This window comes from Scylla paramamosain, unplaced genomic scaffold (genome assembly GCF_035594125.1).
Source record: "Scylla paramamosain isolate STU-SP2022 unplaced genomic scaffold, ASM3559412v1 Contig56, whole genome shotgun sequence".
Taxonomy (NCBI): domain Eukaryota; kingdom Metazoa; phylum Arthropoda; class Malacostraca; order Decapoda; family Portunidae; genus Scylla; species Scylla paramamosain.
The window spans coordinates 167501-185025 of NW_026973721.1; the positions used below are offsets into that span (position 1 = coordinate 167501).

General features: G+C 42.2%; 2 protein-coding genes and 1 long non-coding RNA gene across 11 annotated transcripts in view; 1 reads left to right on the plus strand and 2 right to left on the minus strand.

Moving 5' to 3' along the window:
* The window catches only part of LOC135098343 (uncharacterized), a 36849-nt gene extending 34985 nt beyond the window's left edge, over positions 1–1864 (minus strand). For 4 of the 5 annotated variants that reach the window (XR_010266844.1, XR_010266849.1, XR_010266847.1 and 1 more), the window contains exon 1: positions 1846–1860. This is a non-coding gene — a long non-coding RNA (uncharacterized LOC135098343). Of the gene's footprint in view, positions 1–1845 lie in introns of all 5 variants that reach the window. The other variant, XR_010266850.1, reaches the window with a different exon arrangement.
* An 861-nt stretch (positions 1865–2725) lies between these two features.
* LOC135098342 (uncharacterized) lies at positions 2726–10559 on the plus strand. The gene is made up of 3 exons (XM_064000651.1): positions 2726–4500; positions 5147–5266; positions 10371–10559. Exons 1-3 carry the CDS (start codon positions 4291–4293, stop codon positions 10557–10559), a joined length of 519 nt encoding a protein of 172 aa, XP_063856721.1. The 5' UTR covers positions 2726–4290.
* LOC135098341 (uncharacterized) lies at positions 8854–15984 on the minus strand. 5 transcript variants are annotated; one of them, XM_064000650.1, is made up of 6 exons: positions 15245–15259; positions 14730–14946; positions 12706–12864; positions 12046–12214; positions 11662–11861; positions 8854–11174 (listed from the first exon to the last, which is right to left on the minus strand). In XM_064000650.1, the coding sequence occupies exons 2-6, from the start codon at positions 14751–14753 to the stop codon at positions 10869–10871; spliced, it is 858 nt and encodes a 285-aa protein (XP_063856720.1). In that variant the 5' UTR covers positions 14754–14946; positions 15245–15259; the 3' UTR covers positions 8854–10868. The 5 variants fall into 5 exon arrangements, with proteins under 5 accessions (XP_063856720.1, XP_063856717.1, XP_063856719.1 ...); XM_064000647.1 differs by having other exon boundaries at positions 8854–11228; XM_064000649.1 differs by lacking the exon at positions 14730–14946 and having other exon boundaries at positions 8854–11231; positions 15245–15984.
* Between the last annotated feature and the right edge of the window lie 1541 nt (positions 15985–17525).

A 17525-nucleotide genomic window follows, 5' to 3' on the forward strand; every position in this document is an offset into this window, starting at 1 on the left:
CGAGACTGATGACCGTGTGTGTGTGTGTGTGTGTGTGTGTGTGTGTGTGTGTGTGTGAAGGCTAACTTAAATCAGTGTGCTCTCTGTGAAGGGGAGGACTGTGTGTATGTATATGCGTATGTCAAGACAACTTATAACTGACGTGCTGTCTCTAAAGGGAAGTAGTGTCGCTACTATGTTGGTGAAACCTCCACTCACCGCCTGGCAGCTTACCTCTACACAGTCATCAGTCCTCAGGTGTAATAATACTTTAAGTCCCCCCATTCCAGTTACCCATAAATCCACAAACCCACCAGTCCTTCAGTCCACCAACCTACCAATACCCAGTCTAACACAAAAGTTCACTAATCCAGCCCAGCCCCAGTGATCCACCATCCCACAGACACATCAGCCCACTGCCCACCAAGACACCACGCCGCCAGCAAACCAAAACCCTGCCCACTAGACTCTCAAGCTAAGCCACACCCCAGTCCGTCATCCCTGCCAGTCTCGTCTACCATCCACTGAGCCGCCAGCACAGATCATCCTCGCCCGCTAGACCCACGAGCTACGCCACACCCCTGGCCGTTATCCGTGCCCTGTCAGAGCCTCGAGGATCTGACGCAGTAGGACGTCAGGGAAGCAGCTTGTCATCTTTGTGCCTTGAATACATTGTATAAAAATGTTGCTAAACGCTCGACATGCCTTGCCATTAGTTGGCACCCAGCAGCCGCGGGCCACGAGGGGCGGCCTTTGTTAGCTTCGTTATTATGATTCTGTGCTAGAGGTCCTGGCTGCGTTAGTGGCAGTAGTAGTACTGGTAGTGGTGGTGGTGGTGGTGGTGGTGATAGTAGTAGTGAAGGTAGCGGTAATGATGGTGGTGACGGTGGTAATTGAGATACACGTAGTGGCAGTGGCATTAATAAAACTAGTAGTAGTAGTAGTAGTAGTAGTAGTGGTGGTGGTGATGGTGGTAGTAGTAGTAGTAATAGTAGTAGTAGTAGTAGTAATAGTAATAGTAATAGTACTAGTAGTAGTAGCAGTAGTGGTGGTGGTGGTAGTAGTAGTTGTAGTAGTAGTAATATTAGTAGTAGTAGTAGTAGTAGTAGTAGTAGTAGTAGTAGTAGTAGTAGTAGTAGTAGTAGTAGTAATAGTAGTAGTAGTAGTTCTTGTTGTTGTTGTTATTGTTTTAGCGGCAGCAGCAGCAGAAGCAGTACGGTGGTGGTTGTAGTAGTAGTAGCAGCAGTAGTAGCAGTAGTAACAGTAACAGTAGTAGGAGTGATAGTGACATCTGACGCACGAGAAGGGAGTACTGACAGGGACACCTCTGTACCTCCTCTATTTTCTTCCCAGTAAGATGACGCGACCACTGAGACGGGACCCGTGCCTGACCGGGGCACCGTACGCAGCGGTGGAATGACCTGCGTAAGGCGCGTGTGGGTGGTGGGGAGTGGGCGGGGCTGCATGTGTTTGGGGGAGACTGCTAAGGGGGGGTGCTACGTGGATGAGCGGGTGGGTGGGTAGACAGTGTGTGTGTGTGTGTGTGTGTGTGTAGGAGATCGGGTTGGAGTTTAATGGGTGGTTGGGTGGTTAGGTCGGTTGAGTGAGTCGATGGATGCTCTGTGTGTGTGTGTGTGTGTGTGTGTGTGTGTGTTCTTGAAGCTGTACCTGTATCACTAAAACTCTCACGACTACCAGTGACATCGCATTTCTTTCGATTATAATAAAACTTAAACAATAATAATAATAATAATAATAATAATAATAATAATAATAATAATAAAACAGGAAAATTTTTCCTTCTTGCCTTATATCCTATTAATCAGTAATTAATATGTACAAACACAAGCCTTAGTTTGTACTCACAAGGACAAAACCACTGCTGCCGTTGGGGTATTGTTGTGTTCGGCGAGGGTGTGAGGGAGGCGCGGTTGGTGTTTGCGAGGGGCGGTGTGGCGCGCGTCAGAGGCTCGGTCCCCTGGTGCCCGTCTCAACCCGAGAGCTCCAACTGTCCCGCCTGAAGCTGGAAGCTGCCGCCAGTGTGGACTGAACGAACGAACGAACGAATTGGGGATAGGAAAGTTGGTTGAAAGAAGAATTTGAGAGAGAGAAGTGTGTTAAAGTTGGAAGTGGAAGTACAGTTTGAGATGATAGATGACGGGCAGTCCGTCTTGCTACTTAGTTAATTTTCTTGCTCAGTGTGGACTGAGGCTCGTATTATTTCTCTTATATAGTCACCTGTTGCTAAGGTTGCCACATCTCGCTTCATTCTCCACTCTGGGAAGAGTTTGCGAGTCACTCCCCTCTTGGAGGGTGTGCGAATAGTATGGTAATTGAGGCGTTCACGCACCGGCAGGATGGTGATGAAAGGCCTCTCTTGCCCTGTGTCGAGCACCTGGTGGTGAGACGCATCACTCACCACCCCCGACTAGCCACGTGAGAGGTTCCACTCTCTTGCACGGTCCACATGAACGTTTGTGAGTGAAAGATTTTGTTGGCTTAATTTGTTATCATAATAGAATATTGCCACAATCGTTGCCACATTACATTACATTAATATATACATTATGAATTGTGCCATCTATACAGTGGTTAAGAAATTAAGGGGCTGCAATTCAAGTGCAAATTTATAGAACACGACAAAAGATGTGCTGAATACAGGACCCTCAGGCTGACTACCTCACTGGAAGGAAGAGAAAGGTATATGCAAACACGAGGGATAGAGTGAATCTGTAATGGAGTGCACAGGGAGCCCTGCGTCCTGGCATAAGGGACGGGCACTATTAGAGATAGTAGGTGGATAAGCCAGCTGAAAGGTAAGTAGAGTCTACTTGTGGGAAGCCCTTACAACACTCAATTGAAAAATAATAGAAAATTAAATTACAAAAATAAACAAATGTAACAGATGAAATGCTATAAGCGCAGTAGATGGTAGGAAAATGTGTGTGTGTGTGTGTGTGTGTGTGTGTGTGTGTGTCATCATCATCAGGTCGTTGCCGATTCCTTAAGATTAAGAATACGGCCTTCAGTGTTAATCTGGCGTCACCAAAGCAAGTAATAGCATCGGGTCATACGGCAAACACCTAACTTCTTGAATCATTTACCTGGCAGTGTCGCAGCTCCACGACCATTATTCTGAAAGACTTCTGTGCCGCACCTCCACTACATTCAAAGGACCTAGTTTAAGTTACATGGGTTGTTAAGTTTTTTTTTTTTTTTAACGGCTCTAATGACAGATTATCATGATTTCTATTTTCCAAAGGTCTAGTTGAAGCTACATTGTTTTTAAGGGTCTTTTTACGGTTCTAGTGACAGATTAACAAGACTTCTACATTTAAAAGGCTCTAATTGAAGATAAGTGTTTTTTCTACGGTTCGAGTGACAGATTAATTCCACTTTCACACATTTCGACTTTTTACTGTCCATGACCCGGCACCGTGTATGCTACACACGTGTGCCAAGTCTAGAAAGCCTTGCTCACGCGGGGAAACCACCTTTCTCAGTGCACGTACCATAAGACACCAAGGAAGACTTTATACCTTCCTCGTGAGACGCAGAGCCTGAATCCCGGGACTGATGGTACAGAGAAAGGCAAAGGGAAGGCATCAGTACATCCCACAGGATCAGTCAATCCCACCAAGCCATCGCGCTCTCCCACCCGCCTAATAAGCCTTCCTAGCCTTCACCCTCTGTCTTGCCTGCTTTCATGGTCTGCCTCCTGATGCTTCTTGAAGTACTTTTTTTTTTTTCTTCTTCTTTCTCTCTTCCCTTAGTTATACTATGGCTACTTTTCGGAGAACATTTTCTTTCCCCTGCGAAAGTTTGCAGGGTTACGCTTCATTAGGACCACCCGCAGCAGATTTATGAAAGGGTTGCCTCTCATTAGCATATTCACTGTAATCAGCATTCTTTAATTACATCACCTTGACAGTAAAGTAGTGAACATCACATTTACAACACTGACTGGAGGAAGATGGTGAGAGGAGCATGGCAACTTTCAAAAACGCACCTTTCACCTTGCCAGATCACGCTGGTGCAAGCGCGCACGCACACACACATACATTTAACACTGAGCACACAGCATCCTACGTCTTGCTGCTGGATTAGAAGGTAAGTAACAGAACAAGTCACCTGTAAGTACCATCAGTTTGTGGAGCCTACAAGGGTCAGTTGTGAGAGTAGACATGTATGTACACCAGACCACATTGCAGGTATCATAACTGATTGACCATAAACCCTCTTTGGTTTGAGAGCATATAGGACTTGTGATGATGTAGCTGTGAGAGAAACGTTTCCAACTGACATGCTAACATGCCTGCCTTGCCTGTGCAGACGGTGACCAAGGTGATCATCAGCAGTCAGGCTGGCGGGGGCATGAGCAACATTGGGAGCCAGCAGGTGCGCCTCATCACCAGCCAGAGTGGTAATACTGCAGCCTCCCCTGCCAAGCTGACCTTGCAGCAGGCACAGCATGTGGGTTTCTTGCCATCCTCCAAGCCACAGGGCCAATCTCCAAACAAGGTCAGGAAGGAACACTGGTGAACCTGAGTTTTGTCTTGATGCAGCATCTCTCTCTCTCTCTCTCTCTCTCTCTCCAACAGAATGACACCATCACCCTGCACTCATTTTCCTCCATTTGATGAAGTAGACTTAGCTAAGATGAAGATCAGAGCTAGATGTAATTATGGTAGGAATAATAATAATAAGGTGATTAAGGGATATCTCCAGAAAAAGTGAGGCATCAGAAATCCCAGAAAGGTAAATGGAGTTGTGGTGTAGCTCCAGCTTCCCTCTCAAATGCCATCAGAAGAATTGAACAGAATTCTGGATATCATTCTGCAACTACAAGAAGCTATGTTGGTAATCTTTAGAGGTCTGAAAGTAGACAGGGAAAGAAAGTGTAAAGATGAATACAATTAAGGAGACATTCCCCAATAAGTGTGAGGATAGATTGTTAGAATATATGAGAGCAAGGACAAGAGAGTGGTAGGACAGTAGAGTGCAGGGATGAGGTGCATGGACAGGTGCAGATGGAGACTTTTGCCATGGCCATCCACATCCTGTAAGGGAATTGCCAGAAACAGGCATCTCTGTAGATTACATTCGAAGAAAGAAGCTCCGTGCAAGGAGGAAGATACCGGTTGTTAATGTAGCCTCCGTTCAGCAGATTGTTGTGCAGCGGGTGAGTATGGGTGGAGTGTCCCCTGTGAAGAGTCCCAATAAGTTGGTCCCTGTGTCCTCCAAGTCACCCACCAAAATTGCCCCAGCCCCTCCTTCCACACAGCAGGTGGGTTGTCCGGCAGTGGCTGCTTTCCTCCCTGCTTGTCTATAAGGGGCTGCCGTTATTGTGTGTTTCATCAGCAAGCTCCGGCCTTTGTCTTGTTTGTGCTTCTTTAAGTCTTATTTCTATATTTATGCTATTTTCTGTACTGTGAATATATTTTTCTTATTGGAGGTTCCATTTTAAAAATATATATGATAAGAATTATGAATCTTTAGGTGAGATGTCACAGAGAAAAGCTGTATGCATTTTCATGAAGGGATGGAATATTGTGCATTATTAGCCAACATATTACAAACAAGGCTTTACATGCAGGATGGGCAGAAGCTATTGTGCAAACTCTTATACATAGGAATACAAGATTTAAGCAAACTTCTATCTGTAATTCCCTACACAAGTTGTCATTGTTAATTATCAGTTCAGCAACATTACCATTTATCCCTCTAAACATTGTTATGGTGCAGGATTGTGTGTTGCTTGGCTATGAATGGTATGAATGGCTGCCTGTGACTGGTGGCTAAGTGCCAGCCATCCTAAAGTGCTGTTAATAGTGTAATCATTTGTTGAATTTTCTAACCATCCTAGAAACAAGTTATGTAAGTAGAGAGTTGTCAGTGGATGCATCCAACATTCATCATTATTTATATTGCTTCTTCGTATTTGAGGAGTTGAGATTAATATTTAGGTATGTCATGCTTCCATATTGCACGATCTTGTTTTTTTCCCTAATTTTTCAAGTAACTAGATTTATCTTCTCAGACTTCAATCATGGTTTATTTTTCCATTTTTAAAAATTTTTAGTAACTTTGGTAAATCACATCTAATAAGGAACAAGGAGGCAGCATTTCATATGTTGTGCCAGCTGTCCATCTTGTCCATGTCATTTGCTGCCGGTGACCTCTGTTTCCCTTGTGTACTAATTTTGTGACAGCCACCTTGGTACCTCTTCTTGTAATCTACTGCTGTTCTCTGGGTCTGTTAGTCTTGTGATGACTTGCCGCATGTTGATCTCGATGGTCACATCTCGTCTCTCATCTGTCAGGGTGGTGATAGCTCATGTGTTTGATTTCTTCTTGGTGATTCTTGGGTTACAACAGATACACTAAAATTATGACTCCCTTAAGTCATCTAAGAGATTATGATCTATATCTACATATACGTAAAAATGAATGTGTGAGTGACTTCCACTCACTGTTCATTATTAGAATGTATGCTGTGTGTCCTTTTTTCAGCCAGGAATTCATCATAAATGTTGTCATCCAGCAATTTCTGTATTTCACAAAATGTTGCCCTCACTTAATACTTTGTTGACACAGATCCTGTTTTGAACAGGTGTTTGGATTGTATGTTTTGTAAGTTTTTTGGTAATGAATTCCAGTCTTTAATGGCTGTATGATAAAAGGTATGTGCTGAGGGACCCTTTGCAATTGACATACCAAAGTTTAAATCATTGTTTCTAGTCCTAATTGTGTGGGTATTTGTTTTTCTATGGAAATGTTCTGCTAGATATGTTGGTCCTCTGTTGTTATGGATATTATGTGCATGGCTTAATTTTAATTCTTTAACCCTATTCTTGACACTAAGCATATTTACTTTTTCTCTCTCCACTTGTCCTATATGAGATCTAGGGTCTAAACCTAAAATAAATCTAATAATCTTGTTTTGACAAATTTGTAGTTGTTTTTTAGATCTACTGCTCAGTCCAGAGTACCAAGAGGAACATGCATAATCAAAGTGAGGTTGAATTAGAGAGCTACATAAGGTTTTCTTAATTTTTTGATCAAGGTCTTTTGCTTGTCTGTACATGAATTTTAACCTTGCATTTATCCTCTTGATTATCTGATTACAATTTAGCTCCCCTGAAACACACTGATCCAATTGAACTCCTAAATATTTTACTGATTTTACTCCATTTATGTCCTGACCCAAACATGTTATATTAAAATCATCTACATTTTTTTATTTTGTTTTTGATCCAACTAACATAATTTCCGTCTTTCCTAAATGCAAAGACAGCTTGTTATTTATCATCCAGGTGTTACATGATTCAAGTTCTTTTCTTAGTCTATTTTTGATAAAATCTACATCTTTGTGTGGAACAATCAAAATGCTGTCATCTGCATATAGCAAAAGTTTACACGAGACACTGATTTTCATGTCGTTTACATAACATAAGAACAGGAGTGGACCTAAAATGCTTCCCTGTGGTACCCCACAGGATACATTTCTGGTTTCCGAGCAATGTTCATCTATCTTCACAATTTGACTTCTTCCACTTAGATAAGAATAAAACCATTCCACTGACTCTACACCCATTGCTCTTAATTTTTCACACAAGATATGATGGTCAACAGTATCAAATGCTTTTTGCAGATCTAGGAGAGCTAGGCCTGTATACTCCCCTTTCGATATATTAGTTTTTAGTAGGTCTAACAAATGAATCAGACGTGTATCTGTGGAATGACTATCTCTAAATCCAGATTGAAATTCATAAATGATATTGTTTGCTTTAAGGTAATCTGATAACTGATCATAAACAGCTCTTTCTAGTACTTTAGATATTATATTAAGGATACTAACCGGTCTGTAGTTACTGACTTCTTGTCTGTTATTCTTTTTGTACAGTGGTTTTACTCTAGCTTCTTTGAATCCTTGTGGTACTTCATTTGTATAAATTGACTTATTGATAATGTGAGTTATAGGACCTTTTAGTATTGGTGCACCGTCTTTTATAAACCTTGCTGGTATGCAGTCTAAGCCTGTGCTTTTATTTATTTCTAGTTTCCTTATTATATTGAATACGTATTCTTCAGTTACCCCGGTTAGTTTGAACATATTTTCTACGAGTCCTTTGGATCTGTAGTAGTTTTTAAAATTATAAGAGTCAGTGTTAAAAATTCTATCTGCATATGGCAGCTTACTAACCAAACTTGATGCTACTGTTGTAAAGAATTTGTTAAAGTATGTTGCTATCTTCCTTCCGTTGAAACACAGTTCATCCTCAATTTTAAGCACTATTTTCGAATTCTCTTTTGATTGTCCAGAATAACCTAAGTTTTTGAGCTGTTTCCATAATTTCTTGTTATTGTTAGAATTTTCTTTTATTTTATCAGAGATATATTCAGATTTTATTTTTCTTATGTTTTGTTGTAGTTTGTTCCTTGATTTGCAGAATTTGTCATATTTATATTTGTTGTTTTTATCCTTTTTATATTCACTTAAGAGTCTATCTCTTTCTTTTATCATGTCTAGTACTTGTGTAGTTATCCATGGTTCCGTTCTTTGTTTGATTCTAATTTCTTTTACCGGAGCTACCTTGTCAATTACTTTGATGGAAATGTTTTTAAAACTGTTCCATGCTTCGTCAACTGTTTCTGCCTCATAAACACAATTCCAGCTTTGGCTTCTTAATTCCTCATTGAATATCTGTACATTATTTGTCTTCATTGATCTGATCTTAATACTATTATGACCATTTATACATGCCTTCACTGTCTTTCTAGTACAGTATGTTATATAGTGATCACTAATTCCTATTGGCAGTACTCCTTGTTGACTAATCTTTTCAGGTTTGCTACATATAATATGGTCTATAATAGTTGATGATTTACTGGTTTCCCTGGTCACCTCACTTATTAGTTGTTCCATACCAAACATTTTAATTAAATTTACATATCTTTTGTACAGTTGTCCTGTTTTCTTAAGAACACATATGTTCATATCACCTTGAATTATAACTTCATCATCTTGGGAAAATTTTGTGATATTTTCTTCAAGCAATTCTAAAACATTATTTTGCTGCGGAGGTCTATAGCAACATCCAATAATAATAGGTTTTGTCTTTGGCAAAAGTATTTCACACCAAATCACTTCAAGTCCCTCTGTGTCAACATCATTTCTTTGGTTGATGCTTAAACATGACTTTATGTATATACACACTCCTCCTCCATTCCTGTTTCTATCTTTTCTTATTACCTGATATCCGTTAATTTCTATTTCATTGTTGGTAACTGAATCGTCCAGCCAAGTTTCTGTAATGCACAATACTGCCGCATTAGTTTTGAGTGCCAATATCTTTATTTCTTCCAGTTTGTTCATGAGTGAGCGGCTGTTTATGTGTACTATGTGTAACCCTTTGTTATTAAAAGTTTCATAAATTTTGTTGTCACTTTTTGATGGTGTAGTGATGTCAGTATGTTCTTCATTAACTTCTTCATTTATATTGCCTGTACCTTCATTTATCTGTGCGTTTGCAGTGTGATGCTTTTCTTGGAAAGGCAATTCAGCTAGACAGCACAAATTACATATGTGTTTACACTGTTTTTCTTGCCATGTAATGTATTTCTTGTTACCACTAATGCACTTCAGATGAGTTTCTTTTTTACATAGATCACATGTTAATGATTTACTGTTCCTGTAAATGCCTTTTTTACACAATTCACATATTTTCCTTTCACTTTTCTTATTTTGTACTATATTTTTCATGCACTTTAAGTGAACTTTGCAGCTACATTCTTCACATTCCTTTGTTTTGCTGGTTTTAATAATTCCTCTCCCACAATGCGCACATGTATTTTTTGGGCGTCTTTTACCTTCCTCTCTTGTCTGCACACTATTTTCAATCACTTTGCTACACTGGGGGCCGGGATTGGTGCTAATATCGCCACTCTGTAGTAGTAAAATTAAAATTGTTCCAGGGGAAGGTTGTAGCCTGTTGTATTGCGGTACTTGGTGTGTGATCATGATGTAGCTAGGGATCAATTGTGTGACCCTTTGCACAGGATGGTAGTTTGCCCTCCTTTCCCTCATTTCTAGTTATGTGATAGTATATGTGGCTTCTAAACAGAATTGTCTGTTTTAAGCTTGAATACTCTCTTGTAACTCTGTAATCTCTTCTCCTTGCTTCCTCTTCTTTTCATATCCATCAACTATTCAAGTTGATCAAATATAGAGTAGGACATCAACTATTCAAGTTGATCAAACATAGTAGTAGCAATAATAATAATAATAATAATAATAATAACAATAATAATAATAATAATAATAATAATGATAATAATAATAATAGATAATGATGTACTGCTTTCTGATTGCTTTGTATGTGCTTCAGATGAACTATATTCGACTAGTGAGTCCTGGAGTTGGTGGAGGAGGAGGAGGAGGCAGCGCCACACTCATACGCCCAACACCTCCCACCAACAAGCCCATTGCTCCTGCTGCCTCTCAGCCCATCAAAATTAAGGCTATGCCCATTGCTCCCAATCAGACCGTAAGTTTGACTTTGCTCTTACTGTTATGATTACCATGCTGTGATGGCAGTGTTGGTATGGTATGTAGCAGTACACATGGCAGGTAACTAGCCATGGGTAGGATGGTTACAGTACTGTATACTTGGCATGCACCTCTAGTTGAAACTAATTCCCCCTTTGAAATAGTAGAACCAAATAAATGATGAGTTGGTGTACATGTAATTTTTTCTCATGTTGAATTAAATTGCTTCAAGTAACTTCAGTCTTAATCCCCTCACCACTCCTATGCAGAGGAACAAGCAGCGCGTGATCATCCCAGTGTCCGGCTCAGGCTCATCCAATGTGTCGGGTGGGATGCCTCAGACCAACCTGACCCTCCTAGCCTCTGCTGGGAGGCTCTGGGAGGGTGGGAAGGCTCTTTGTACAGTTGCAAGGTTTTCTTGGTCTGATCCCATTTGCATCAATGATTGTGCGAGAAGGCTGTGGCTTTGTGGTGTGTGGGATGATGGTTCCTGGAGGAATCTGGTTTGATGCTCCGTCCGCACTGGGTGGGCCTGCGAGGTGACCACCATCTGCTGCCTCACTCCCCCACTGAGCTGAGATGTGTTCACCACCACCGGCTTGCTGTTGTTGCTGCTGCTAGGGCCCGACACTGTGCTCACCACCTGGCCGCCTGATGTGATGATTCGGTTGGCCATAGAACCAATAGAGATGTTATTCTGCTGAAATATATAAGTAGAAATTGTTCACCTTGCTTTTACTCCCGAGTTCCGTCTCATTGAGAAATATTACTAATTTCGATAAAACATTCAGAAATTTCTCCATTATTTGTTGGGTGCTGTAATTCCCACACTACTACTACATAAAATGTACAGTCAATACCTGACAGGTCCAGCCTGGATCTACTGATATACACATCAATATATTGGTATTGAGATGGCAAAGAAAAGCTGCCATTCCTAATATAAATGATGGAATAAAAGTACAGAGAAGGCATCCTTAGTCCCTACATTCATGTGTTTCTGTCACCTTTTGCAACATCTAGCCATAATGTAAAAAACAGGGAGACTACCGCAAGTAAGGGTACAATGAAAAGATAGTAGGAATAAATAAGACACTACAGTAGCACTACAGAAGCAGCTGTAGCCTCACCTGGTTCTGCTGCAGAACTACAAACTGGCCCAAGCTGCTCTTTATGAGCTGTGGCGTCTCTGAAACTATCTGGGAGGAAGAGGAGTCACCCGAAGACACAGAAGCCAGCAGAGCCGAGGTGGTGGCAGCCTCACTGCCTGTGGACATCTCTCCTGCCATGCCAATCAGCTCACCACCCTGCTGCAGCATGTCCATTTCACCTGTGCGGGAGAACCAAAAGTATGTAACACACAGCAGACAATAGTGAGTGATACATTCCCTGATATTGCCTCCTGTGGATAGAGATCAAGGCCAACACACAATTATGTATAAGTGCTTGAAAGGACTATAAATTTATTTTTTTTGTCCTTGTATGGCCATGACAAATCTGCAGCTGATACTCACCAATGACCTGGTCATGGTCAGTGAGGGTGTCCACTTCCATTGGCTGGTGGTGAGCATGGGAGTCCAGCTGCTGAGACTCTTCCAGCACTCCACTCTCTCCACCCTCCACCTCCACAATGTTGCCCACTGTCACCCCATCAGAGATGAGCACTCCAGGAGTGTCCACCACCTGGGATCAACAAGTAGAGTAATAGTTAGGGATCACTAACAACACTAAGGGATCACTGTCTAAGAATAGTGTATAATGCATAGCAATTATAATACTTCTTGGCATGCAGGATTTCAGCATGGTAAATACAATAACCTTGATCACTTGCCAGTTTTTAGAAATGTTAGAAATGTCAACTTCTGAGAAGTCTAGTAAAAAAAAAATTGAGAATGATCTAGTACAGAATTTCAATACCCAACTTTGGTTGTATTCAATCTCTCTCTCCAGTCCTTAGGCTTTTGTTGTATCTAATTCCTTATGATCTCAATCATGTCTTCTATTGGCAACTTATCTTTCACAAAATATTCAACACACTTTGCCACCACAATCATTGAAAAGAACCTGTTTTCCTCTCACCTACATCACTGCCCCAGCATCCTCTGACTACTGCTAGTAATACACCAAAAATAAGTGAAATCTGAAAGCTTGCCTCTGTAAGCAGTAATACTCACATGACCCTCAGTTGCCTCCTGCAGAGCCTCCAAGTCTGCCGGCTGGATGTTGAAGCCCACCAGACTCTCTAGGTCTTGGGACGTCAGCTGGCTCGTCAGCTCCCCAAGTGCTGAGGCATCAATGAACACTGTTTTGCCCCCCCTCACTGCCATCTTTGTCTGTGGATGAGCAGGATCATAATCTTTGGCGGTCACACACAAACACACCAACTACCAAACAAAGGGATAAATTGGATAAATATAGATACAAATGTAGCTCAGGCTCTGTACAGATAGGTACTAACACTTGTTCACCTTCCCAACTCATCATGTGACTAACACCTCTAAACTCCAATCAAGTCAAAGGGTGCATTATTGCCAATATGGCTGAATAAATTACAAGATCTCATACATCTTTAAGATGCATCTTATTGTTCGGGAGGTGCTGTGGTGAATAGGACAGACAGTGAGAGCAATGAAAGTGCACTTGGAATGTGTGGCATGTCAGTAAAATGTGATGGAACCATTCTCAGATTGGGAGAAAGTGGGAGAAAGTCTGGATATCTACAAAAGTGGATTTTTTTTTTTTTTTTTGTGTAGGATGTGCATTGGCTAAAGGCAACAAAATTAGAAGAAAAAGGCCCACTGAGGTGCCAGTCCCTAAACAGTCAGAAATGATCATGAAAACTGGAGGATAAGTGTCTCAAAACCTCCCTCAAGTCATAAGGAGGAAAGACAGAAGTAGAAAGGGAGTTCCAGAATTTACCAGAAAAGGAAATGAATGATTGAGAATACTGGTTAACACTTGCAATTGAGAGGTGGATAGAATATGGATGAGAGAAAGTAGAAAGTTTTATGAAGTGAGGCTGCAGGAGGAGGGGAGGCATGCAGTTAGCAAGATCAGAAGAGCAGTTAGCATGAAAATAGTGGTACAAGATAGCAAGAGACACAATATTGTGGCAATAAGAGAGAGAGATTGCAAAGTCTGTTACAGTGTTATGAGTGGAACTCCCCATACATGTAAGGCATACTCCTTACATGGATGGATAAGGTCCCTGTACAGAATCAGCAATTGGAGGAGATAAGAAAAAAAACTGGCTTAACTTTATAGAAGCTGTTTTAGCTAGAAATAAGACAAAGTTTCCAGTTTATATTATAAGTAAAGGATAGACTGAAGATGTTCAGTGTAGAAGGGAACAGTTGAGAGTCAATGAAGAAGAGAAGATAGCTATCTAGAAGGCAGGATCATGTCGATGTTGAGGAGGAGGAGGAGGAGGAGGAGGAGGACAAAGATGAGGAAGAGGAAGAGGAAGAGGAGGAGGAGGATGAAAAGCATGGATACAAGAGCAAGTTATGTCATTGCCTACAAAGATGCAACATCCAGCTCTGGATTAAAAATGAGTATGGAGAAAATAGGAGGGAACAGAGAAGGAGCTACTGTCAGTTGGCTCAGACATCTGCATTTTGGTGACGAAAAGAAGATGAGGCTTATTAGAGGGGAGGTGGTGTTCTACAGATTGAAAATTAGATAAGGCGGCAAATGCTGCATAAATTAATGAAGAAAAAGTTGAGTAGGGTGTCAAGACACTTAGGTTCGATACCTGAAGAAGAGTCCGACCTGGGGACATTTGTGGTCTCCTTCCCAGACAGGGACTCCAAAGCTTGTGTAAGAGCCACCATCATAAATTTTGAATTCTGAGTGAAGGGCGTCTGCATATTAGGTACATGTAGAGTTGTGTGAAGGGAGAGAGTTGTCTTTAGAGGGCAGGGTGTGACTGGCCCCTTGCACTGTGAGTCACAAATGGAAACATTGTGTGGTCACAGCTGGGTCATTGGAAAGTTTACAGCATCCCTGATCCACAACAACACTGGGAGTGATTATCATTTTGGCATGTGTCAGAGGAGGAAGACAATATAAAATAGAACAGTGCTGGAATACCTATCTGAAAGAGAGATTCAGTGGATTCACTTAAACCCCTAATACTTGCATGCTAGATACTCTACACTGACAAAAAAAAACTCAGGGCAACATCACTATACCTTACACTACACGTAAAACAGCCGACCATCGCTGGGAGAGGCAGGATGATGCGGGAATTTAGCGATAATACGAGCACAGGGTCAGGAACACACGCGGTGAGGAGCAGGAAGGAAAGTGAACGGAATGTGGCCTTGGTACTGTCTCATTTGTTCGGAATGTGCGCGAACCAGATGCGTGAGTCTTCTACAGGCGATTTCAATACAACTAAGGATCATGAAGTGCTGTAGGTGGAATATAAGGGTGAAGTGGTTATCTGAGTGAGGTTTAGGTGAGTTTTTGAGTGTGTATAGGTGGGAAAGACGAGCTGTTGTGAGTTTTAATTAGTGTTTCGAAGCTTCAGTCGAGACAAAAGATACACGTTGCCGGAGGAAGGATAATACTTAAAATATTCATACTTCCTCACCTTATCTTACTTACTCACTGACTCAGCGCATATTTAATGTTGTGTAATGTAATGCGGGAATGATAGTAAGGTCAATGTTGATGTTGTCTTTGTCTTTGGGCCGAGTGGCGACCTACGCTGGTCTGGTACGTCTCCTCCGAGGGCGTGCAGGCGCTGGTGGGGCAGTGGAGTAACGCAGTGAAGTGGCCGCCCAATGGAGTGGCCTGGTGGATCAGTCTCCTTTCCTCGTCCAGCGGCGTGATGGGTGATCGGACTCCCTCACATGAAGACTCGATTCCTTTAACTTCGGATTCAGTTCCCCAAAATTCGGATTCGATTCCTCAAAATTCGGATTCGATTCCCTCTAACTCGGACTCGTCCCCCTTAAACGCAAACTCGACTCCCTTAAATTCAGATTCGGTGTCCTTTGACTCTGACTCGATTCACTTAACCTCAGACTCGACTCCTTTAAAACTGTTCTCAATCCCCTTTAGCCTGAACCTGAGGCTGTGTAGGGAAGAGGACAGCGTCATCATAGTGCGCTCAGAAGATGATGATGAGGAGCCACCGAAGAAGAGGCCCCGCTACTCATAAAGGTGAATGAGTGGACAGGTGAACAGAATAGCACAGGTGGGTGGAACAGGTGGACAGGACAGGTGGATAGGACAGGTGAACAGAACAGAACAGAAGGATAGAACAGGTGCATAGGTCAAGAAAATGATACAAGTGGATTAAATAGGACAAGTGGATAGAATAAGTTAGGTTAATAGGACAGGTGAACAGGTGTGAGCGTCCATTAGGTCCCCTCAGGTACAGATAATTACAGGTTTTGCTTACACTTCTTTCTTCCATCTCCGTTTCTCTATCTGTATTTTAATTAAGTTTTGTAATATCATCTCGTAAGGAAAGTTTGTATTTTACTTCATGAGCATAAAAACTACTTCTTATTTCACTTAATTTCTTATTGATGAGAATTTTAATTGTTGTTTTATCATTATAGATAGGAACATTAATTTACAGGAGGAAAAGAAGGAGGAAGAGGGCTAATGAGAAGATGAGAAAAGGAAGAAAGGGCAATGAGGAAGAGAGGATATTTGGGATGTGAGAGCGAAAATGGTAGAAGAGAGAAGCGAGAAAAACTGATGAGAAGGGAAGTGATGGAAGGGGAAGATGTGATTGGGAAGAGGGAAAGGAGGGGTAAAGGGGGAGAGGGGAGTCGGGAGGGAGAAAGCCTTATGAGGGAGGTGAGGGGAAGTGGAAGGAAGGAAATGTGAGAGAGATTGAGGGAGAGAGGAAGAGAAAGAAGAGAAGGAAGTGGAGTTGCGTGGAGTCATTTCCTTCACTTCCACACACACACACACACACACACACACACACACACAGACAGGGAAAGTCCTCATGTTTTAATTACTTCTTCCCTCATTACTGTTATCGAGGAGGTGAGAAGGGAAGGAAGAGGGGACAGTAGAGAAAGGGGAGGAAAAGAGGGGAAGGGAGGGGAGATAGCAAAAGGGAGAGGGAAGGAAGAAGGGTGAGTGTTAAGGTTTAGTGGTGAAAGTAGTAGTAGTAGTAGTAGTAGTAGTAGTAGTAGTAGTAGTAGGAGGAGGAGGAGGAGGAGGAGGAGGAGGAGGAGGATCATTTCAACATCAGGTTTCATCTCATTTCACCTTGTCTATATCCTCCTCCTCCTTCTCCTCCTCCTCCTGCTCCTGCTCCTCCTCCTCCACCTCTTCCTCATATTCCTTCTCTTCAGTGTCAGCGCGAGTCTTTTTACATTCCACCTAACCACCAATCCTCCTCCTCCTCCTCCTCCTCCTCCTCCTCCTCCTCCTCCTCCTCCTCCTCCTCGCAGCATCTCTGTACAAACGTCAGCAGTCTAGATAATATGCAAACTTCCCTGACTCCAATTTGTCTTAACTTTGTTCATTTGTCCGTCAGTTTCCTGCGGCTGCCTCCTCCTCCTCCTCCTCCTCCTCCTCCTCTCTCTCTCTCTCTCTCTCTCTCTCTCTCTCTCTCTCTCTCTCTCTCTCTCTCTCTCTGCCACTCAATTTCTTGCTTCTACCTACCGACCGCATGGGAGGGTGAAAGAGAGGGTTGGAATTCTCTCTCTCTCTCTCTCTCTCTCTCTCTCTCTCTCTCTCTCTCTCTCTCTCTCTCTCTCTCTCTCTCTCTCTCTCTCTCTCTCCTTCCACCACCTGTATCTCCCTCCCTTCCCTCCTTCCCATCAATCTTCATTCCATCTCTCCTCTCTCCTCTCTCCTCCTCCTCCATCCCTCCCTCCTCCTCCTCCTCCTCCTCCTCCTCCTCCTCCTCCTCCTCCTCCTCCTATCATTCTCCTTGTTCTTCTTTTCAGAGCAATAAGGAGTAGTTTCCCTTTTCCCTTCTTTTCCCCTTCTGCCCTTTGCTTAGTAACTTAAG

Coding starts and splice junctions, on each gene's coding strand:
- LOC135098342 (XM_064000651.1), top strand. CDS start 4,291: ATGCCTGCCTTGCCTGTGCAGACGGTGACCAAGGTGATCATCAGCAGT. Junction 4,501..5,146: donor AGGGCCAATCTCCAAACAAG/GTCAGGAAGGAA, acceptor TCCGTTCAGCAG/ATTGTTGTGCAGCGGGTGAG. Junction 5,267..10,370: donor CCCCTCCTTCCACACAGCAG/GTGGGTTGTCCG, acceptor TATGTGCTTCAG/ATGAACTATATTCGACTAGT.
- LOC135098341 (XM_064000646.1), bottom strand. CDS start 14,753: ATGGTCGGCTGTTTTACGTGTAGT. Junction 12,215..12,705: donor AGGAGGCAACTGAGGGTCAT/GTGAGTATTACT, acceptor TGTTGATCCCAG/GTGGTGGACACTCCTGGAGT. Junction 11,232..11,661: donor TAGTTCTGCAGCAGAACCAG/GTGAGGCTACAG, acceptor TATATATTTCAG/CAGAATAACATCTCTATTGG.